At 44.7% G+C, this 23,340-nt stretch overlaps 1 protein-coding gene across 3 annotated transcripts in view; it reads right to left on the bottom strand.

Annotated features, from left to right (window-relative positions):
• Window positions 1-16,047, bottom strand: part of Stk35 (serine/threonine kinase 35) — a 32,594-nt gene extending 16,547 nt beyond the window's left edge. For 2 of the 3 annotated variants that reach the window (XR_007977949.1, XM_052183606.1), the window contains exons 1-2: window positions 15,284-16,045; window positions 14,114-14,714 (exon numbers count right to left, since the gene is read on the bottom strand). Coding sequence is in view for 2 of the 3 variants with exons in the window: in XM_052183606.1 (XP_052039566.1) it covers window positions 14,114-14,714; window positions 15,284-15,784 (1,102 nt within the window). In the remaining variant the exon portion in view is untranslated. Of the gene's footprint in view, window positions 1-5,074; window positions 5,825-14,113; window positions 14,715-15,283 lie in introns of all 3 variants that reach the window. The other variant, XM_052183605.1, reaches the window with a different exon arrangement.
• Window positions 16,048-23,340: the final 7,293 nt, after the last annotated feature.

Here is a 23,340-nt window from a genome sequence, read left to right as displayed (position 1 = left end):
CCAGTTTTAGTTAGGATTTGAGAGAATCAAGAGCTGTCCCTGAGAGCTATAGCAACGCTGCTGTTCTGTTCTGGGCCCTCATCTACCTGAAATTTCTGGCTAATTCTTGAGAATGTGTTTCAGACCGGATGTTATGGCGGCTTCTCTTCTTTTCAAGCTGTGCCACACAGTCTGAATGAAGACACTCCTTGGTTATATGGGTGTCTATCCTAGACCGCCTTCCCTGCCAACGTCTACGGTAAGGGTCAGAGTAACTCAAAAGGAATCTATCTGAATGCAGGCAAATGATACCTAAAGCAATGGCTGGGCTGGTGGTACTGCTATGGTATCCATAGCCAAGAGCAGCTGTAGCTATGGAAAACACCCCAGGAACCATGGAGAGCAATCAGTGTAGTTTTTTTCTGGAAAAGAAACCCATCACCTGCTTCAAAGCAATGAAAACTACAAGTGTGGTTTTCAAGACACTGCAGAAGGCAGAACGGAAGGACAGAACCTCCAACCACAAACACATGCATCAAATTCCAACTCTTAGTGAACCTCTGCTCTCTGTGTACATAGCATAACTAGATAGATGATGTAGAACTGTTAAGTACATAACAACTTGCTCCCTGAATAAGTTCATTCAGGGACAGAGAGAGAGATAGAGCCATTGGCCCCAACTCACAAGCCCCTCAAATAGGCTTCTTTGATAGCATGAAGCTATTTCTTAGGTCAGTGGGAATATCTTCATGGTCCCAATGTCCCAAGAGATTTAAGTTGGAAGAAAACCAAACATTCAGACAGCTTTGCTGGCAGCTAGATGATTATCACCAGAGGCCCTCAGATTCGCCCCAGGGATGAAATCTCTGTTGGGTGGTATCAAGGGTGCTAGAGAAAGCCCTATGAGCAGCATCTGGGCCTTGTTACCAACTGCCCCAGGGCAGGCAGGTTCCTTCCAGATGCTAACAGAGGACCCCTGGGTGGGAAAATGTTACAAAACTAACAGCTCCGTTTCCTCCTGTCTGAGAGCAGGAGGCAACAAGAGGTAGCAACAGGATCCCCCAGGAAGCTGCCTGGACCTGCCATCAGCCTCATCTGTGGAGGACATCTCCAAAACACTTAGAAAGACAAGGCCCCAGGGGTCATATTGTATACTGGTACCTAAGCCAAAGTCATCATAGTCAAAGGCAAAGTTTCTACTTCCTGGGACAAGAGAGAACCAAATTAGGCATCTTCCTCCAACATTCTCTCTTCGTATAGCTCTGTGAAATACTAGAGACACACAGCCCTGACCCAATCTAGTCCCTATATAGACAGGGACTCAAAAGAGATTAAAACAGAAAAGACAAGTCTGCCTAAAACAAAAACAAAATCTCTGCCAACTGTAATGGGTTGAACAGGTTGGCCCCATAGACTCAAGCTTGGCCACAGAGTGGCACTATTAGGAGGTGTGGCCTTATTGGAGGAAGAATGTCACTGTGGGAGGTAGGCTTTTAAACTCTCCTAAAAGCCTGGAAGTGGTGGCACACCCTGTAATCCCAGCACTTGGGAGGCAGAGGCAGGCGGATTTCTGAGTTCAAGGCCAGCCTGGTCTACAGAGTGAGCTCCAGGACAGTCAGGGCTCTTCAGAGAAACCCTGTCTCGAAGAAACCAAAAAATAAATAAATAAATAAATAAATAAATAAATAAAATAAGAAAGAAAGAAAGAAAGAAAGAAAGAAAGAAAGAAAGAAAGAAAGAAAGAAAGAAAGAAAGAAAGAAACTAAATGCCTGGAAGGCAGTCTGCTCTTAGCTTCCTTTGGACTGAGAACTCTCAGTTCCTTCTCCAGCACCCATCATCTGCCTGCATGCCTCCATGCTTCCTGCTATAATGATAATGGACTAAACCTCTAAATCTGTAAGCCAGCCCCAATTAAATGTTTGCCTTTGTAAGAGTTGCCTGGATCATGGTGTCTCTTCACAGCAATGGATACTAGTCAATCAATCCCTTGTAGCCAAGTGATCATTCTACTTAAATAAAAGCTTCATTCTTCTATCTTATGGGTACAGCAAACTACTTCAGGCCAGAGTGTCAGTGCCTCCTTCAACCCCGCACAACTGAAAGGGGGTGTGCACTGTGCCCAATTCAATGCTACTAGGACAGAAACACTTTAGTCACCACACCTTTCCTTGAGACATTGCTTGGACCAGGACACTGAATCTCATTGAAGAAACTTATCTCCTATGGGAAACCTACCAAGTTCTCTAGCCCCTGCTTATACTCCAAAATGCTTAGAGCTAAGACAGCCAAATTCAGGATGGTCCATGCTAAATTATTCACTGAATTCAATTATGAGGATTTCTTAAATTTACAATCTAAGCTTTACACATTAGCTCTATGATCTTCATCAACAAAAAAACCAGGCCTAGTTCTTTGATATTACATAACTAGTAAGACTTCATATGGACAGAGTGAGTTCCAGGACAGCCAGGGCTACACAGAGAAACCCTATGGGGGGGGGGGGGAAAGACCAAAAAAAAACCAAACCAAAAAAAAAAAAAAAAAAAAAAGACTTCATATGGAGCAAAGACTATATTCTATATTCTATATTCTATATTCTATCCCCACCTCTCCACTGACACTTCACGTCACATTAACATCTGATTTTCTTCAGCCGACTTTAGCTGCCCATTCCAAATACATCACCCAAGAGCTTGACTTCCAAACAATCCACTAATAGAAATGTGTGTACTGGGCCACAGACTTGGCTATTAATGCGAGGTCCTCACTCATCTCACAGTACCCTCCTGGTAAAGTATGCGCTATGTCACAGGACCATCAGTTTGGCTGGCTTCCTGCTTGGATAAGAACGGTAGCTGACAGGATTCATTAGAAATGGCTCTCTTCTAAAAGTGAAGAATAGGGGAGAAAAACAGGCTGCACTGAGCAACTGTTACTGCAGATTCGCCTTTCTAGCGCAGTCAACTGGACATGTTGGCTTTGTATTTAAGGCAAAACTCCCAAGGGAAGGCTACTCTGCATCAGCATGCTTCCATCTTGGCTTAAGTACACACCCAAAACCTACACTTCACTCAAGCCATCAGTTTGGGGCACTTCACAGCCCCTATAAAATATACATGGTTACATCCATTTTGTGAGTAATAAAACCAAAGCCCAAAGTGGTGAAATAACCAGTCTGATTATCACATTGCCAATAAACCACAGAAGTAAGATTCAAACCCTACACTGCAGCCAATCATCTCTGCATAGAAATTCTACCTTTCCAGTCCAAAGTGCAGTTTTTTTCACTGTTGCAAGGACAACTGCTCTTTAGGCACATACCTAACTGTTATGTAGCTGGGTTTTTTCACATTGCTACTGGGGCCAGGTATGCTTAACACCTCTAGCAATGACACGTCTAACAGAGTATTCAAGTTTTATCCCTTAATTTGGGACAATCCTCAAATAAATTCTTTTCTGTGTAGGATTCTAAACTAGCACACACTTCTCAGATTCTCTTCACAACACAATCCCTCACAAAGAGTCGTCTGCATTACTGCTTTTTACCCGCTGTCTAGTCTGGGAACTTAAGCTACACTTTTCATAATAACACAACACTGTTTGCCTTTTTCACTTTGCTGCTCCCAATGGAGTTTTTCAGAAGTTACGCAATAAGTTGTCTACCATATTATAATATAGAATCCAATGAGACTATTAAGGTAAGAATTAAACAGATTTGCAAAAACAATGATAGTCATCCTTAATTTTTAGAAAAGTTATTTTCATAAAACATAATTACTTATGACAAAAACTGGTATATTATTAATTCATTCATCTGAAGAGAACATTAAAAAAATTGTTTCTTGGGGTTGGAGAGAGCTCAGTAGTTAAGTGACTTGCTGCTCTTCCAGAGGACCCAACCTCTTCCAGAGGAAAGCTAAATCAGGTGGCTCACAACCTATAATTCCTGCTTCAGGGGACCATCACCCTCTTCTGGCTTACAAAACGCCTAACTAAGCCACCTGTCTTCCTGTTTTCTTTAGCTGAAACTCAAGTCTTGTAAACAAGCACACATCTCATAAAAACATCTCAAACCAAATAGGGGCCCAGGGGCCCGGATCTCAATTAAGACAATCCCATAATCCTAACCTAAATTCAGGTCCTTTTCCCAATGACAACCTTTCTCTTATATAAGGAAAAATTGAATTCCAAAAGGTCTCTCAGAAATGCAAAGGCTAGGATGGAAAGGAAAGCTACAGTTAGAAATACAAGCAGAGCGCTGGCCAGCCAGACGCAAGCTGCTCAGCTCAGGACAAGTCACCTTCTGTAGAGGTTTAGAGGAAGTGAGAAACCAGTTCTGTGCCAGATGGCCCATTCCTTTGACCATGAAACCAGTGCTACCCACACCAAGACATCAGTAAAATCTACGGACAGTTTATTTCTACCCTGTCATCTTGATAATCCAGGAAAAAGGAACAAGTAGATCTGGTAAGATATACTTGTCCTTAAGTTATGGGCTATGATATAAAACACCATATGTGTAAAAATACCTAGCATATATGGTGGTCAATTTGTAATGTTCTGTCTTGTCCACCACACCTCAAGACTGTGATACAGTTTAACTGCTTTGAGCAGAAAAGCCAAACATCTCCTAATACTCTCTGTTCTTTATTCCAGCTGGTCCACATCCTCTTCTGTCTCTATATTATCTGTATTCCACACTAAGACAAATTGGTCTATTTTCTCCACGTCCCAATTTCCTCCAGCATCAGGTCCCGTGGACAGAAATGGATCCACGAACAGCAAGCACAGTTGGGACAAAGTGCCTTCTCTAAAAACTGTATTCCCGTGAGCACCATTTTATATCGAGAATTTATTACTTGGTAAGAAAAGATGTTTCCAAAGAACTTGAACGATTCAGCTTAGTATAGTTTCCTCTTAAAAGACTTCTCTACATTTCTTATTTTGTATTCAAATAATCTGACCTATCTCTACTTGTCAAAACTTGAGGGCCAATCTTTGTCAACAAGACTTAATTCCTGGCCCTGAATTTTCTCTACAACTCCAGAGTCCAGGTCAGGGAGTGTGTAAGTACAATAACAAAAAAGCACTCACCTAGTTTAAAAACACCCAAGACGTTCAGCCCTGGAGTCTAAGCAGCACATGTGACCTGGTCCATTCGGGTTTCAAGTTCAAAAGCATCAGGTCGGTCCTGTGGGTTAGCAGCTAACATGTCTTTCAAGAGCTGCTTGACCCCCTCAGACATGGAAGTCCTACGTTTCTGGGGGATATGCAACTCCATCTTTGGGTTTTCTAGCAGCGCCTCACCAACAGGGACGATCTCAGTCCCTTGTTTAATGTAGGTCCCCAGGAGCTCCTTCTTGGTTTCAGAGTCAATAAAAGTAATTCTTTCTATCATTGCCCAGATGATAATGCCCAGAGCAAAGATGTCCGCCTTGGCTGTATAGTGTCCCTCCCAGACTTCAGGAGCCATGTAGAAGTCTGAGCCACAAGCTGAGGACAGCCAGTATTTATTCACATTCACATTTTTGTTATCTTGATTGCCCTCTTTGCCTCGAGGTGCCAGCCCTGCACAGACCTTGCTCAGTCCAAAGTCTGCCACCTTGAGGATGGGGGTGCCAGAGCGCTCTGTGATCAGGATGTTGTCTGGCTTTAGGTCCCTGTGCACGATGTGGTTTTTGTGCAGGAAGGCAATGGCGCTTGTAAGCTGTAGCATGAAACTTTTGTTGGTGGCTGGGTCTGGTCTCCGGGACAGGACATACTGATTGAGGTCTCCACCTTCACAGTACTCCATGACAAACCAGAGATAGCAGGGCTCCTCAGCATAGCCCAGGATCCTTTCTCCTAAACCAAAGGACAGGAAAGAGCTTGAGTGGACATTCAGATTACTATTTTAAAGAAAGACGGTGACAAATAATTGTGCCAAGAGGATCTACACAACTGGCACCAAGCAAATTCTACGCCTGCAGCCCACTTCAACCCATACAGAACAAGTCAATATAGCAGAGGCATCAGGGCTGGGTGTCAAGCACCTGGGGCTTGAATTTAAGACTCTAAGTTTGCTGCCATCTAGTTGACTTTGAGGCCATTTTGTGCACTTCTAGTTTCTGAACTGGTATATGATTCTATGCATTCTTTGTAAGGCTGCTGCTGGGAAGACGAGAATAAAAGGCAAACAGAAAGCAAGCACGCGTTCTTGCTCTTCTTTCCTGGTGCACTTAAGCATTTTTATTAACACAAACAAAATGACAGTACAATTTTATTTCAGAAGTACACTCCATTCCATCCAAATTTTCTGCTAGTTCACCGTCTGCCTAGTCTAAGCTAGGTCTGTATCACGCCCTTGTCTCTATGAACCTTGGTTTCACAGGGACAGCAATTATCATTAATGGAATGATGGTAAAATAAGGTCAACTTCTACAGAAGATCGGTACACACATGCAAGAACTCTTAGGCTGAGACAAAAAAGATGATGGGACACAGGACAAGTGGATCAGGAAGTATAAGGAAATGGGAAAATTTAACCTGATGGTACAGTGAAATCTGAAGATGCTTATGGCAGAATTGGGTTATACAGATTCAAAACCAGAAAAGATGGTAACTGGCACTTCCATGTCAAATCAATCCCAACATGCTTCCTAAAGCAACTAATAGAGAACAGAGTCCTTATGTGTAAGTTACTGGATGACAAATGCCCTATAAGCTAAGTCCAAGTAGACAAATGTTTTATTTGACATTAGAAAGATTGATACTATGTATGCAGGGACGTGACTTTAATTCTGGGAATTGGGAGGCAGAGGCAGGCAGCTGTCTAGGAGTTTGAGGTCCACCTGCTCTACATAGTAAGTTCCAAGACAGCCAGGGCTACCTTGCTGAGTTGAGACCTTATCTCAAAAACAAAGCAAAGCAAAACAAAATAGAAGGAAGAAAAAAGAAAGGACGACAGACTATACACTGCCTGGCTATTTGTTAAATGACTCAAGACCTGAAAATAGGTCCCTTGGCTCAGAGTCTGCCATGTCCCAAAAGACAAGGCTAACCCCTTCCGCAGCTTCTGGAAGGAGGCTCTTCTTTCTAGCCATTTGCTACAACATCATACTACAGCGATCCAATAAGCCAAATGAGTCTCTGCTTCCCCAGTAGCCCTTAAATCACTAATGTACTAACAAAATCTACCAAAGTCAGCCAGATAGGAAGAGACATGGCAAACATTTTTGGTTTTAACCACAATCTGCCGGACCTAACTTCCCTTGTAATTGTACAATTTACTTGTTTATATTATTCACAAAGTAATACAAACAGAACCAATTCAGGGCATATGGGTTCTTTTTAAAAAATCAGTGCTGAGCTGTTCCCTCAACCCCTACTCCCTGCTCTATAATCCTCTTTATAGTTGCCAGCAAGCAAGCTGAGTCTACCTTCAAAAAAACAAAAACAAAAACTGAAAAATGAAGCCACAACCTAAGGCCCCTCCTAGAAACAGACAGGAAAGGGACAGCAAGGAAAGTTCCATAACAATACAGCCAGGGAGGAATGCCATCAAATTCCTTCTACAGAGACAACATCACATAGCAATGAAACTTCTAATCTGAGATATGAATAGGGAAATTATTATTTTATACACAAAACTGGTAACTATGGTAACTAAGAGGAATAAAAGAAAACATGTTGGCCAAAGGAACTATAACACAGATCTAGGTTGTGTAAGAATGGAAAAGAAGAACTGGTAAGAGGTGCACTAAGCTAGTCCACAGACAGGGCAGATAGAACCTAAAGATGCGAGAGGAGCCCTAGGACACACCCAACAGAAGCAGCAGGCTCGGAGCCCATCAACATCACTGAGCAAACATGAACATTGCAGAATACTTCTCTAAGCAGGCAAGGGTCTGGGCTCCCTTCAAGGCAAGAATCTGAGCCCTGGCTGCCCACCCAGAGCACAGAAGAGACATTGGGATTCCAGCCCTTCCTTCAAGCCAACTACCTGCCTGGGCCTCTGCCAACTCCTGCCCAAGACCAAGGGAGGAGACACGAACAGTGAAGAAAGCAGGGAACTATGAGAAAACCAGGAGGAGCACAGAGAAGGAATCGGTCTAAGTGACTGCAGACCCCACCCCCAACCTCTGTTCTAATGGATTGTTAGCTCTTTGGCACAAACAGAAGGTAACGGGAACCTTGAAAAAATCCAGAATTCTTAGTCATCAAATATGAGAACTTAATATTTTGCAGAGCATAAAGATACATTTTGGAGAATTGTCTACTGACCATTACTAACATCCCTCATCACCACCTCAACCAAGATCCTCCAAAATCAACTGGAAATCAGGAGAGGGGATGGGGGGTGCGGGGGCTGTGTGCAGCTGCAGAAGCCAGAAAATGTTATCAGCTCCTCTGCAGCTGGAGTTACAGGCAGCAGCAAGCCACCTAACACAAATGTTAGAAATCAAACTAAGGTCCTCTGGAAGAGTGAGAAATCCTCTTAACCTCTGCACTCTATCTCCAAGTCCTAATTTTTTTTTAGTTCTTGAGACAGTCTTAATATGTAGCCCAGGTTATATCCCCAGTACTGGAATTACAGGTGTGCCACCACACTCAGCTTGGAAACCATTGATTTCAATAATCATAATTAATTCAATAACAATACAAGTTACAGAATATGTTACATGTTGGGCAAAAGATAAGAAAGGCATATTGCTCTACACCACATTTCTTGGGCTGTGACAGCTGAAACTACTAGATCAGGATAGGGTAACTTATGCAAGGGCAAATCTCAGACACTGGATGAGAAAGTTCCTGCTGGAGGTTGACAGCCAAGGAAGAAGATGAGCATCTAAGTCATTAAGAAGTTCTGCAATTGAGGGAGCACAGTCAAGGGAGGAAGCTAGAGGGGGCGGGGTCAAGGATTTGAAGGTTTACATAAGAATTTAGTAACTAATCTCTTGTGATAATTAATCAAAGAATTAAAAGCATTCTCTCCAACTGTCTCTGTCCAAACTACAATCACACCCCATTTTCAGTGAAGACTAAAGCTCAAATATATATAAATATATATAAAGCTAATATATATATATATATATAAACAAATAAAATAACTATTTGTAATCTTGAAGTTAATGGAGGAGGGGGCAAGACTCAGAACTCTTCCCTCAAAGCTCTACAGCTTCATGGTGCTAGCAGCAATTTCACACTTGGAAATTCTATTTCTCTTGCTAAACAAGTTCCTTATATGCAGGCTCTTGCATACATCAAACAATTTAAGCTTCAAGTCCCTAGTACTGGATTATCCAGCTATAGAAAATACAGATTTCTTTTTATGGTACAGGATTTTGATGGACTTAAATGTGCTTTGTGAAAGCTACTCATCAGGATTCAACTAAATAAGGATGAGAATTTGAGTCACTCAGGAGGATTCCTGCCCTAAGGATAGGGCTGGAGGGCAAATTCAAGGTGAACTGATACTCTACAGGGGAAGTTAAGGTCTCCTTGAGAGTTCACACTATAAAAAGCCTTCCCCATTGCAACCCCAATTAACCAAGGGTCTCAATTAAGACAGGGTGGCTTCTATCTCCTGGGGCTAGTCCCTAAAATCCCTACACATAGAAGGAAAACACCCAGTAGCAAAGAGTGTGCAATTGCTCCAAGGTATCCAAGAACAGAAGAGAAAGCAGTGCACTGAGCACTGACAGAGCAAGAGGAAACTAACAGCAGCAATCAGAATGCATGCTTGATAAATTAATACTAAATTCTATTAGTAAAATATAATCACAGAGATTTTACAAGCAAAAACCCAACCCAAACAAAACCAACAAAACCACAACTCTGACCTTGAAGCTTTGTACTTAACATACCCCCTAGGCAGTTAAAAGACAAGTCAGAAGGTCAGTACTAGAATCCTGGCTGGGTTACAAGTTTAGCTATTTTACATTATACAACTTCAACAGTTTTGGAAGGCTAATCTGCACACACCACTCATACCCATTTCAAAAGATGGTCATTAAGGCTGAATGGGCTGCGGTATAAAGCCTTTACAATAGCACCTGACACAAATCAAGATTTTGTTTCTGAGGCTTGGTCCAGGCTGATCCTGCTCTCAAAGCAATCTTCCTGCCTCACCCTTTAAAAAGAGGGTTTTAGGCGGGCGGAGGTGGCACACGCCTGTAATCCCAGCACTCTGGGAGGCAGAGGCAGGCAGATTTCTGAGTTCAAGGCCAGCCTGGTCTACAGAGAGGGTTCCAGGACAGCCAGGGATATACAGAGAAACCCTGTGTGTGTGTGTGTGTGTGTGTGTGTGTGTGTGTGTGTGTGTGTGTTAATCCAAAAAACCAAAAAAAAAAAAAAAAAAAGAGGCTTACAGGTGGGAGCCACCACATGTAGCTTCATCCAGTAAATTCTAGTAAAATTGGGAATAAAACCTTTGGACTCTAAATCAATGTTCTATTGTATAGCATTTTAAAGGTCCCCAGTGCCACTTTATTTCAAGATAGTCAAAGGTCATCCAATTCTGCCTAAATGGAGGGTCTCTAGATTCCAAGGCCCAAGCCACAGCAGTAACAATTCAGAGTTGCTTCTGGGGAGGCCTGGATACAAAATGACTGACTGCCCTGCTCAGAGCCCTTAGGTTTCCTCAGGCACTCAGTAGCCAGGGGTCTGCAGTTATTTCACTTCCAGACTCAGGCTCCCTCGTGTCAGCTACTTTTGTGCTGCTTTCAGAAGCCACTAAAGAAGCTCCCAACAAGAACCTGTTTAATAGGATGCCACCACTTGTGACCTTGCAGCGTAATCACTTAGGTGCACCCTCTTAGGAAGGAAAGCCTGCAAAGCCTCTTATGCAGCAACCTGGCTCTGGGCAGCATTGGTGTGCAGGAAAGAGCACTGCCCAAAAGCCCAGGTCAAACCCCTCCCGAGCTATGTAAACACCAAGTAAACAGCAGTGCTTACCAACAAATCAGTCTAGTTTCCCAGCTTTTCTACATTTCTAGTTTTATGAGAGTTAATCCAGAATTCATGTGTGTGGGGTACATAAAGGTCAATCTTTTTGTCAGAAATATTTAGACTAGGGCAATTTCTGAGGGCTTGCTATTTTCTAAGTGTAATGACCTTAAACTGTTTTAGGTACATTCAGGACAGAGGTTTTTAGGGATGGAAAACAAGGTGACAAAAGCAACTGTCAATACCTTAATTCCCCTTTTCCTTGAAGGACTTCAAGTTGAAGACATCGAGCAAATTTTTTTAAGCCCTAGAGCTTGCTTGTTAGTGCTGCTGCCGAAAATTTGGGGCAAGTCCTGTCCTCCTTCGAGAGCCCCTATTTCTTTGTGAAACACAGGCTAAGGGCTGGCGACAGAACCCTGTTGGCAAAGTGTCTGCCTAGCATACACAGAGCCCTAGGTTTAATTCTCAACAGCACATAATCCAAGTATGATAGATAGTGCATAACGTTAGCCCCAGTTCTTAAGGCAAAGAGAGAATCCTTAGTTCAAAGTCATCTTGGGCTTTATAATAGCCTGAGCTACATGAGACCCTATCCCCTACAATAGAGGCACATGATAGAGACAGATAAGTGGAACACACTGGAGTTCTGCATAGGACAGAAAACATGAGTTTGACGTACAGAAGCTAATGGAGTGGGATATGACCGAGAACAGTTTTACGTTCTTTTATAAACTGTATTTTGGTTTTCTAGTTGTACATCAAGCTATTTCAGTCAAGTGCTTTCTGTGTATTCACCAGAAACTGAGGTGAGGAGGAGACAACTATCCTCGGCTATTACTAGGCGCTGTCCTGTCAAGATCACCTTCCCTGCTAACCATTCTCTTTTTTTCTTAAATCTCTCTACAACCCTCTGTTAATGAGCTAAGCTGTCACACTGGAGAGTGACTCTGATCACTATTTATGCTTTCAAAATTCTCTAGTCATAAAGTGTTTTGTTTTCCTTTTTCCCCCTTCCAATACTATCAGAGGCATGCAGTAAATCATCCTGACTTGCAGGGCAAAGTGTGGCTGCAAGAGCTTCTGGGTCAGGGAAGCTTTGCTGTCACTATCTGGACATGGACAGCTGAAAGCCCAGAGCCTGGCCAAGACTTGGATACCAGAGTCAAGAAAACAGACCCTGGAGAAATTCCAGTCTTTGTTTTCCACTTTGTTAGAAAGCTATGTACTATTTTATCCGCTAAGCAGACATGTAAGCTTAGCCATCACTTTCGTAAATAGAGGCAATATATATTAAGGCTCCAAATTAAAACAGGCAATATTAAGTATGTGGCCCAAAGGAAAAAAAATCTCTACTTTTAGCGCACAAAGGGAGGATGAAAAAACGAGTGCAGCTTTCAACCTACAATTCAGCCACACAGGAAATGGGTTCCACAGTCAAAGTGTGGGAAAATACAGTAAGATCCCAAATCTCTAACAGGAAGATGGAAGAAATTCAGTAAGTAGTCTGAAGTTAATGAGGCAGTGGATTCCTTATAGATTATTGATATTCCCAGAATGTACAACTTCATTACAGAGACACCAATCTTAGGATAAAGGCATGGTCCCTGTGGGTTTTCAACTTGTCATGGGATCAGCTCAGGACAAGGTAGGACTGTTTGTAAGTCCCAAACTCCAGCGTGTTAAACACTTGCTATCCTGCCACTAGTTACTGTAAAATTTTTTTAAATGCTATCTGGGAAGAAAGTTTTAAAGTAGTTGTATACTAGAAGAATTAACAAAGGCTGTTAGATGAAGTTCAAGTTTCAAGATAGCTACTTCAATGAACTGAGGTTAGAAGACATTGTTTGGCAACGCAAATTCATGCATCCCAAGGCAGTAGTGAAATATGAACACACCAAACATTCACTAAGCATGTTTCATTCATTTGTATGCCATCAAGAAATCGGTGTGTAAAAAAGTAGAAGGCTGCTACCACTCTCTTGGAAATGGTCTTTTCAGAATGGACAAGCAGGATGGGAAAGGACCCCCAGAGAATTCCATCACACTATCCAATCCACTATTAAATGACTTTAAAACTCTGCAAGGGATTCTCCTGGGGCCTTACAACAAAATCTGACAGATGTTCCAAAAAGGTTTTAGGTAGCCCCAAATTCCACCCAGTCTGCTAGTAAGTTCAGCCTCAGGTAGGTAAGGAAGGCAGCAGTGTATCTGTGAAGAGCTAGGAGTACAGACCATGCTAGCTTCCAAATACCTCAAGGACACAGGAATCTGCAGCCAGGAGCCCCACACTTTCAAGCTGATGAACTGTAATCAAGCTGCTCCTGCTAAGCTCTAGTTTCTCCATTTATAGAGCAGAGGCACAATTTACTTTTACAGATATTATCCAAAATGTAGTGCTCAGATTGTATAGTTAGGATTCCATTTGTCCATTTTTCCACTGGCCTCTCTCTGCCCCAGGAACCTCAGACTTCCAGCCCACTGCTTCTCCCCCAGCAAGTCACCCAGGAAGGCAAGGTGTTTGGCCTCATGGAGCCCCATATTGTGCAAAATCACTTCTCAGAGGGCCCCTGAGGTTATGAAAACTACTGAGATTGTAATATGGCAGAAAAAGATGTCAGATGTTTTGTTATGCAAGACAGCTCTTGGCCCACCTGTGGGGGTTATTACTGTGTGTGAGTTATTAACCTGCATGCCTCAGGGACTAAACCCAGAACCTACTGAATGATAGTCTGCCCCCAGGTGAAGGGTGGGGGTTCTCAGAGGAAGCCTCACACTTGGAGACAAGGTTTGGGAAGAGTTGGAAGAAACTAGAAATCAGAAAAGGGGACAGCATGGGTGGGTCTGCTACTTTTTCTCCCCTCTTATGTTCTATAAGAGCAAGAAGCATGAGGGGGCTTCTGCAGTTCTACCAACAACTTTGAACCCCACCAGGACTACTCTTCATCCATCGGTAAAATGCTAGACTTGTAATTACGGCTCACACCTACTGAGTGAGTACTTAAAAAGATCAAGGTTAGCACTTAGTGAGCTTGTTCTGGAATGCCAGCTAACGTTTGGAGAACAGACTGAGTTATCAAAACATTCAAAGAAAGAAAGTCTCAAAGCCGGGGCAAGGACCTGAGCGAGCCAGAAACAGTTATTAGAACTTAGCGGTTCTGAGAACAAGGGGGTCCAGGAGAGAGGGCAGGAATGCCTGCGGTAGTCTACCTTTGAGCGAGGTCTCCACCAGGCGCAGGTAAAGCTGTGAGTTCTTGTTGCCGTGACTCATGCGCTGGGCTAACCCGTTGCGCTGTAGGACGCACTCCTCAAACTGCACGATATTCTGGTGTCGCCGCTTGAGGCTGGTCAGGGCCCAGAACTCTGCTAGTGCCAACTCCACGTTCTCAGGAGCGTCGCAGCGGATCTTCTTGACTGCCACCCTGGCCCCACTGCGCCCAGCCACAGCCTCATAAACCACGCCGTAGCTGCCGCGCCCGATCTCCGCCAACAGGCTGTAGCGCGGCCGTGCAGGAACATCCCCGCCGCCGCCATCCGGCCGCCGCCGGGCCAGGAAGGCCTCGCCCGGGACCTCGACCACAGCCGGATCCATGGCCTGGGCCGCCGGCCTCAGCTTCTCGCACAGTACCCGCTGCACTGGGCTTCGCCTTTTCCGATCCGGGCTTTTTGTCCCTCTGCGGGCTCCGTTCTCTTTCCCCGTTTCCATGGCTGCGGGGGGCGGGGGGAGCAGCAACGGCGCCGCCCGGGCCCCCCTTGCCTCATCCCTCCGTCTAGCCCCGAGATGCGGAGGAGTGGTACCTTGGACTGTGATCTAAAGGCGAAAGAATAAATTAAAAACGCTAGGCCGAGAAAGGTAGATGAGGAACTTAAGGCATCCGGCGTCCCACCTCCGCCGCCAGTCGCGGCCCCTTTAAGAAGGAGCCGCCGTCTCGAATTGAACGGGGGAAGGGAAAGGAAAGCGGGAAAGACGGAACCACCGGGAAGTACCGAGGGAGGACCGGAAACCGAAGCACAAACCGTTCCCTCTCTCGACTGATTTATCCGTCAAGAGTAGGAAAAAATAAAAGCAGGAGGAACCTTCACCGTTTAAGACAACCGTCTTCAGGAGCGATACGGCGGCTTAAACTTTCCAGGGGCTTAGCCTCATCCCAACGGCCCCTCCCCGCGTCCTACCGGAGTTCTCCCGATGTAAACAGTCCTGTGAATTAAACCCAGCCGAACCCAGGGGGACGACCCAAACCCCGGGGGACAGCGGGTGAAGGGAAAGTGGCTAAAAGTTCGGCTTCCGAGAACGACAGGCGGGGGCCCCGATAACCCTCCCGGAGTGCTGTGGGGTGCTGGGGCTCCCGCTTCGGCTCTTCCTCCTCCACTCGCTCTTACCTGGCCGGCGCTGTTCCTCTTCCGGGCGAACCGGTTCCCCCTTGGAGCCCGCGCCGGAGGATGGTCCGTTCCGAGCCGGGGTTGTCTGCGGTGCCGAGTAGGGCGCGAGGTGGGGAGCTGGGTTGGACGTGTAGCGGGTCGCGGCGCTGCTCCTGTGATGACAGCAACGCTCCCGGGGGAGGCCTCGGCTTCCAGGTTCCCGTGGCTATCCTCGAGTTCGCGCCAGCTGAGCGCTTTACGTAACCTCTTTATGTAAGCTGCACCTCCCGCCGCAGCTCTGGTCAGCGGAGATTCCTGGTGGCCCATCCCCCAGGAGGCCAGCGGAGAGCTGCGCCGCCTCTCTGCGGGCGAGGTGGACCCAACAGCCGCGACAGCCTGGAACCAATCACTGGCGAGAACACCCAGCCAACAAAAAGAGCGCGCCAAAATCCCGCGATTTGTACCGAAGGCCTTCGCAAGCCGTCTCCACTCAGCAAATGCCTTTCCGGACTTGACCTGCATGGTACCTCCACGCCCGCAGCCGGCTCTTGATGATGATTGGGTGGATGGCTTAGGTGTAATTCACAGCTGAGACCAGGGTTGGAATGCTAATCCTCACGCCCACTAATGACCCCAATGATCTCCGTCGTACGTAATCCTTTGCCAAACCGGTGGTCCTCACTTCCCAGGTTGCAAAGGACCAAATGAAATATGATGGCTGGCTAATTGAGTGCCTGATATAAGCTGCTTTGGAAGCTGCTTTGGGATTTTGATACCCTTCACTCCGGCCGCCCTTTGTAGTGGGAGGAGCACAATGGCTCTCTAGTTAAGAATGATCTTGAACTTTTCCTCTTGCCTTCGGCTCCTGAGTAATGAGATTAAAGGCAGCTCCACCCCGCCGGATCTAAACACCCTATTTGTTTGTACAGGGCTAGGAATCAAACCTAGGGCTTTGTGCATGCTAGACTGGCACTTTTCTAAGCTACATCCCAGGCCCCTAGGCGTGGGTTTTTAAGTATTTTGAAACCTGCTTTGTACTCCAATGTCTAGAAGGTGTTCAGTATTTTGTTAGCTGATATTGAAGGACATAACTCGAGTTTCTGCTACACACTATTTTAAGTCTGGGGAGAGACAATCAAACCATGTGTCTTCGTAGATGTTTTACAGTTAAAGCACTTAGAACAGTGTTAAAAGTGCACAAGAAAGTCGGGCAGTGTTGATGCACGCCTTTAATCCCAGCACTCTGGGAGGCAGAGGCAGGCGGATTTCTGAGTTCAAGGCCAGCCTGGTCTACAAAGTGAGTTCCAGGACAGCCAGGGCTATACAGAGAAACCCTGTCTTTTAAAAAAAAAAAAAGTGCACAAGAAGCCGGGCAGTGGTGGCGCACACCTTTAATCCCAGCACTTGAGAGGTAGAGACAGGCGGATTTCTGAGTTCGAGGCCAGCCTGGTCTACAGATTGAATTCCAGGACAGCCAGGGCTACACAGAGAAACCCTGTCTCAAAAAACAAAAAACAAAACCACACAAAGTAGATTAAATGTAAAACAATAGAGTTTCTGGAATTTCTATAGTTTTTCTGTATGTAAATGGTCATATATACATACAAAGTGTAAGAATAGTAGAGAAATCTCACCCCTTTTTTTGCCAGAATTGTTTTGCTACATTTTCATGTTCTGTGTACATATATATATATATGGCATATATGTGTATATCCTTTTATAAATCCTTTTAGATTATATATATGTATATATGCATATGTGGGGGCGGGGGTGGATGTAAGTGTGCAAGTATCTATATTATAATATATATGATATATATATAATAACATATATATGTGTATACACACACACGTTATACATTATAAATTCAGCGTATGATTTTGAGGTAGCGATCTCTTTGGAAAATGACTTTGGTCTGAGTAATGGCAAGAAGCTAGTCGCGCCAAAACTAGTGGTGGGGCATTGCAGGGAAGAGAGACAGCAAGTACAAGAGTGACCCTGTAGCCCAAGGCTGCTTTAGTCAGTTAAACTTTAGTCAGTTAAAGAGACTATTAGAATGTAAAACAGCCTGGGTGATGGCTCAGTGAGAACCTGTAGACTTGATTTCAATCCCCTGAACTGGCAAAAAGGTAGAAAGAGAACCAACTCCACAAAGTTAGCCCACCGAAGAACACCCCACCACGAGTTCCATAAGAAAGGCTTCCCGTCCGTTCTGGCTTGTAGAGAAAGACTTGGGGGGGGGGGCGGGGGCTAGGGGTTAGGGGGTAGTGACTAGAGGAGTGAAGGGTTAGGAGAAAAGCTGATAGCTCGGGGACTTGGGGAAAGTTAGGGGGAGACACAAGGTGGGCTGCTCTGGGCCCCACTGTGGGATTGTGAGAGGGGAGCGGAGGGTGGGAGTGGGTTGAGAAGGGCAGAGACCATAGTACCAGAATATGGTTTAGGGAGGACTTCTGAGATGAAGGAATACTGAAGATAGATACTCCCACTGTACCCCCAATGGAGTGATTCTTGAGCAAGGGACCCTGGAAAAGACCTGGGCTGACTGAGCAGCTAGTTTGTGGAGTAGCCTTGAGTAACAGAACTGCAACTCCAAGGACTCTATCATCTATTTTCTCTGAGACCAGAAATCTGACAAAAAGTAATTTACAGGAGGGAACCTCATTCTGGCTCACAGTTTGGAAGGATGCAGTCTGTCAGGATGAGGAAGGCATGACATTGGAAGTGGCTTGGTCCAAGGCACTGACCAGGAAGCAGAGTGCACTTAGCAGTCCCTTCGTTTCTTCTTTCTCTATCTGGAAATTCACGGAATGGCCCCTTCCACACACGGGATGGGTCTTCCCTTCTTAGGTAAAGCTCGCTGAAAGACTTGCCTAAGGCTGGGCCTCCTTAATGTCTAAGGAATTTCCTTTCCTTTTTCTGTTTTGTTTTCAAGATGGAATTCCTCTGTGTGGCCCTAGTTGTCCTGGAACTCATTCTGTAGGCCAGGGGAGCCTTGGAATGCTGGAATTGAAGCCATGTCCACCACTAAGTAGTCTCCTAGGTATTTTCTTAATTCAATCAAAGATTAATTAGTATTGTCTGTTTGGTTTCTACCCCAAGCGACAAGGGACTGAGATACATAGTTTACATATCAAAGCCGACCTGACCTCTAGGTTCACCCAGCATCTCTCAGTCTTTACTTTGCATACCCTGCCCCAACCCTAAACTGACCAACCCAGGGGCTGGGCTGCCCTTCCCACAGAGGCGGCGCCCTATATAAATATTTTGTGCTTCCTCCCTCTCCCCCTCCCCCTCCTTCCCTCTCCCTATCTCCCTGTCTCCCTTCCTCCCTCCCTCCTTCCCTCTCTCCTTCTCCTTTCTCTGCACACCCCTTCTTTTTCTCTCCCCCTCCCCTACCTTCCCCCCTTTCCTCTTGGAGATTTCCGTGGCTATGGTCCTTGGGGCCAGTGAACTCGCCCACCTGAGAGCAGCTTCCCAATAACCCTGCCTTTAATATAACCTAATCTGGCTCAAATTGGTTCATTTCACCAATGGGGTGGAGAAATAACCTTTCAGTATCCAGGAGAAAGGAGCTTCTTGTAATGCCTAACGCCATGCCATTCGCAAGTAAGCTATATGAAAGAGAATGTGTCCCCATTTAATGAAGGAGGAGAGGACTGGGACTTGCAAGTTGAGTGCACATACGAATTCCTCAGAGCTGTTTAAACCCAGGTTGCTAGGTCCTCTGCAGAGCTACTCATTGAGTAAGTCTGGAACTGGATGCACTGACATGCAGAGGGACACATATCTGGGAAGAGGGAGTCTCAAGTGAGGAACTGCCTCTGTAGTGCCAAGAAAGTCTTAATGATCCCCCTCCTCCCCAAACAGAAGCTGATCCAGTGCAATCACAGTAGGATCTTTTTACTAAAGCTAGCTCAGGGGGCCCCCAGCACAATGCTATCATGCAGGAAAGTTTTGGTGGTGGGGAGCCCCAAATATCTAGTGGGGCAAGGCTTTATAGAAGGCTACAAGCAGGGGTGGGGGCGGGGTGGATGTAAGTGTGCAAGTATCTAATTGGAAAACTACTGTGGCCTTTAACATAATTGGCTGGTGCTGGGAGTCCAATCATAAACTTAATTTCTGTTCTTCTCTACACTGGTGGTTGTTAGGGGGTGGGCTTGTAACCTGGGGGTGCAGGTTTGTTGGGGAAACAACCTGCAGATGTTGGTCTTGTTGGGGTGTGACCTGGAGACTGAAGCTAGGCTCCGATTTTGTTGGGCGATAACTTGGAAACTTAATGTTAGGTACCTCTTGTTACTTTGAGTTCACACTTAGGTAGATCAGGTTCTCTAAAAGGAGTCTGAACTTAAAAGATTTGGCCTCTTACCTCCGTCAGATTAGCCTGTAGGCAAGCCTGGGTGACAACCAGTGTAAGGGTTGCCTGCTACCTCGGTGGTCCTGGGAGGCGTAGGTGGGTGCACAGGCTGAGGAAGCCATGGTCTGTGGCTTCTGCTTCAGCTTTTGCCTCCAGCTTCCTCCCTTGGCTTTCCCTGATGATGGACCATGACACAGAAAAACTCTGTGTTAAAATTCACTCCCAGTGGGAGGTGTAAGCAAGGTCCTTTTTCCTGAGGTTCCGACTACAAATCAAGACACCATTCCACCAAACTTCCCTCTGGGGAACCAATGAGTTTATTAGGTTTCCTTACACAGCATAGGTGAGGGCCTACTTACAGGGGTGTAGGTGCTCCATCCCCTCAGCAGGTCATTCCTGGAAAGCCTTTTCTCAGCAGAAATGAAGGCTTCCCAGTAGCCACGCAGATGGAGACCCTCAGCCTATATAATCTAGCCCTTACCCTGCTCCCAGGCCGCATACAATTAAGGCAATGTTGTATATAACAACAGGTGATAGAGAGTGGACAGAGACTCAGGTGATGGTCCCATGAGGGCTTTCTATGAGGGGTGAGGTAAATAGTTAACCCACCTGGGGTAATCATTTTGCAGGGGATCACATTTGAACTCTCCAAGATGGTAGTTGCTTAGCCAAACAGAGCTTTTCTCTCTCAAGTTGCTTTTGGTCAATGTGTTTATTACAGCAATAGAAACTTAACTCAGGATATGATAATCTGTAATTCTTTCCAGTTCCAAACATGTTCATATTGATCTGCTATCTCCTGAGATTATACCTTGAGAATGAAGCCTTATACTTCCCTAATCCTAGGCAGAGCAATAATCAAAGGCGACTACAGAAGGTCTGAGATCTGCTAACAAATATGGGTCTGACTTGGAACTTCTATATAAACCACTAAGCAAATAAGACCTGAGGTGATTATTCAAATCAAGAAAAAAAGCCGGGTATGGTGGCGCACGCCTGTAATCCTAGCACTTGGGAGACAGAGGCAGGCGGATTTCTGAGTTTGAAGCCAGCCTGGTCTACAGAGTGAGTTCCAGGACAGCCAAGGCTACACAGAAAAACCCTGTCTCAAAAAACCAAAAAAAAAAAAAAAAAAAAGGGTGGGGGTGGGGGGGACACTTGCCACTTGACAGACATTGTGGTGGACACTTGTAAATCAGAACTTGGGAGGCTGTGACAGGAAGATTATGAACTGAAGACCACCCTATCTGAAAAGAGTGTTTCAATATAGGGTGGGCAAAGAAGGGAGAGAAAAGAGAAGAAAGAAAGGAGAGGTCTATGACATGGTAATCAGATAAGGCATGGCAACTATAGAGTTAAAGTTACTACCTCTCGGTTTGGATTGGCAGCAAGCTTTGCCACAATGGTGCCATCTGGTTGGTTTCTACAGTTTCAGGGTCCCTTGTCTCTGTCGACTTAATGAGTAAAAATGCAGGGCAAGCAAGTACTCTGGACTCACCAAGTTTTATGCTGGAAAGATCAGTCGGTGGTTAAGAGCACTGGCAGAAGACCAGGGTTTCATTCCCAACGCCCGTTCTTATTGACTCACAGCTCTCTGTGACCCCAGTTCCAAGGTCACAGCTCTCTGTGACCCCAGTTCCAAGGTCACAGCTCTCTGTGACCCCAGTTCCAAGGTCACAGCTCTCTGTGACCCCAGTTCCAAAGTCACAGCTCTCTGTGACCCCAGTTCCCAGGGACCAAATGCTCTCTCCTGACCACCATGGGCATCAAACATACTCATAGTGTACATATAATATATGTAGACAAGTACGCATATTCACAAAATACAATAAATAAACCTTTAAAAATCTAAAGAAATGAGCACTGGCACACACACAGGAATAAACATTTTTGGGAAGTGCAAACCAGTAAGTACAGTAAGTAATTGAGATAAACTGTAGTCTGGCCAAAACTTACACAATCAAAAGGCAACCAAACCTGTTATCTCATGGAAATGGAAAGTCAGAGGCCACTTAAGAAGGACAATTAGGGAATAGGGAGGTGGTCAGTGGATGAAGCACTGGCCACTCTTGCAGAGAATCCAGGTTCAGTTCCTAGCACCCACATGGTAACTCAACAGCCATTTGTAACTCCACTTACAGATATCATGTTTTCTCCTGATCTCCTCAGACAGCAGACACACATGTGCACAGATATACATACAGGCAAACATTCACGAAATAAATCTTTTTATAATGTTTAAAAAGACGATTTGACAATTTTTAAATAAAACATCCTAACTCCTTCATTTCATACACTTTGACACACATTTCTAGGCATGTATATTAAATACTCAAATGCCTCATACCCACCACACATGAACACATGAAAACTAAAAGGAAAAATAAAAGCTTACAGGTGTGGGGGATAATGTTGTGGCTCACAGGTAAAAGCATGAGCCACTCAAACCTGATCATCTGACTTTGCTTCCCAGCATCCTTGGTGGGAGGAACGAATGGATTCTAGGAAGTCCGCTGGCCTTCACACAGTGCCCACGCTTGCACACAATTCTATAAAAAGCTTTATATGCAGCAGGGTTGTAGTTATTTATGGTAATAAAATGTTAGAAACACTTATGCAAGGGATTGGGTATATAGAGCTATACATTAGAATATAGTATAGCCATCAAAAGAAGGAATTGCCTGCATGTATGGGTGTGTGTATATATATATATATATATATATATATATATAAAATATATACATACAGTATATATACATACATTATACAGGCATATATACATTTGTAGTGTGTTGTTACACAGACAAACAGGTACAACGTGGGATGGAGCACTTTGGAGGTGACTGCACACAGATCTTTGTGGGTTTGAAGCCATTCAGTCTACACAGAGAGTCTAGGCAAGTCAGAATTACATGATGAGACCCTGTCTCAAAAAATTAAAATATAGGCCGGGCGTGGTGGCTCATGCCTGTAATCCCAGCACTTGGGAGGCAGAGGCAGGAGGATTTCTGAGTCTGAGGCCAGCCTGGTCTACAGAGTGAGTTCTGGGACAGCCAGGACCACACAGAGAAACCCTGTCTCGAAAAAACCAATAAGTAAATAAATAAATAAATAAATAAGAAAAATAAAAACCCCAAACAACAAAATACAACACAATAATCCCCCTGAAAAAAAAACCCAAAAGAGAAAAAAGGAAATAAAACATAAAAGATACCTGGTATTTGGTGTGTGTGTGTGTGTGTGTGTGTGTGTGTGTATGTGGAGAGATGACTCAGTGGATGAGAACACTTTTATTTTTACCAAAGACCCAAATTTCATCTCAGTACCCACAGGAGGGCTCATTACCAGCTGTAGCTACAGTCTCAGGGGATCCCACACCCTCTTCTGACCTCTGAGGGCACTGCATATATATGGTACGGAGATAAACATGTAAGCAAAATACCCATACTCATAACAATAAATAAATCTTTAAAAAACATATGCATATGCAATTGCTAACCTACATTGAATTATATATGTATTTAGGACCATCCTAAGTGTTTGTATGTGTTAGTGAATGTATTTTTCCAATAAAACTTGGGATATATGTGATCATTACCTTAATTTCCCAAAGAAATTTGAGGCAAAAAGAGTTAAAGTGATTTCCCAAGACCACAGCATTAAATGGTGGATAGATTCAAATGTAGGCATAGCTAATTCCACAGCTTCTGACCCTGAGCAATTA

The sequence above is a fragment of the Apodemus sylvaticus genome, chromosome 5 (assembly GCF_947179515.1).
Source record: "Apodemus sylvaticus chromosome 5, mApoSyl1.1, whole genome shotgun sequence".
In the NCBI taxonomy this organism is placed as follows: Eukaryota; Metazoa; Chordata; class Mammalia; order Rodentia; family Muridae; genus Apodemus; species Apodemus sylvaticus.
Note: the sequence above shows the minus strand (reverse complement) of the source record. Positions and strands in the feature narration are given on the sequence as shown.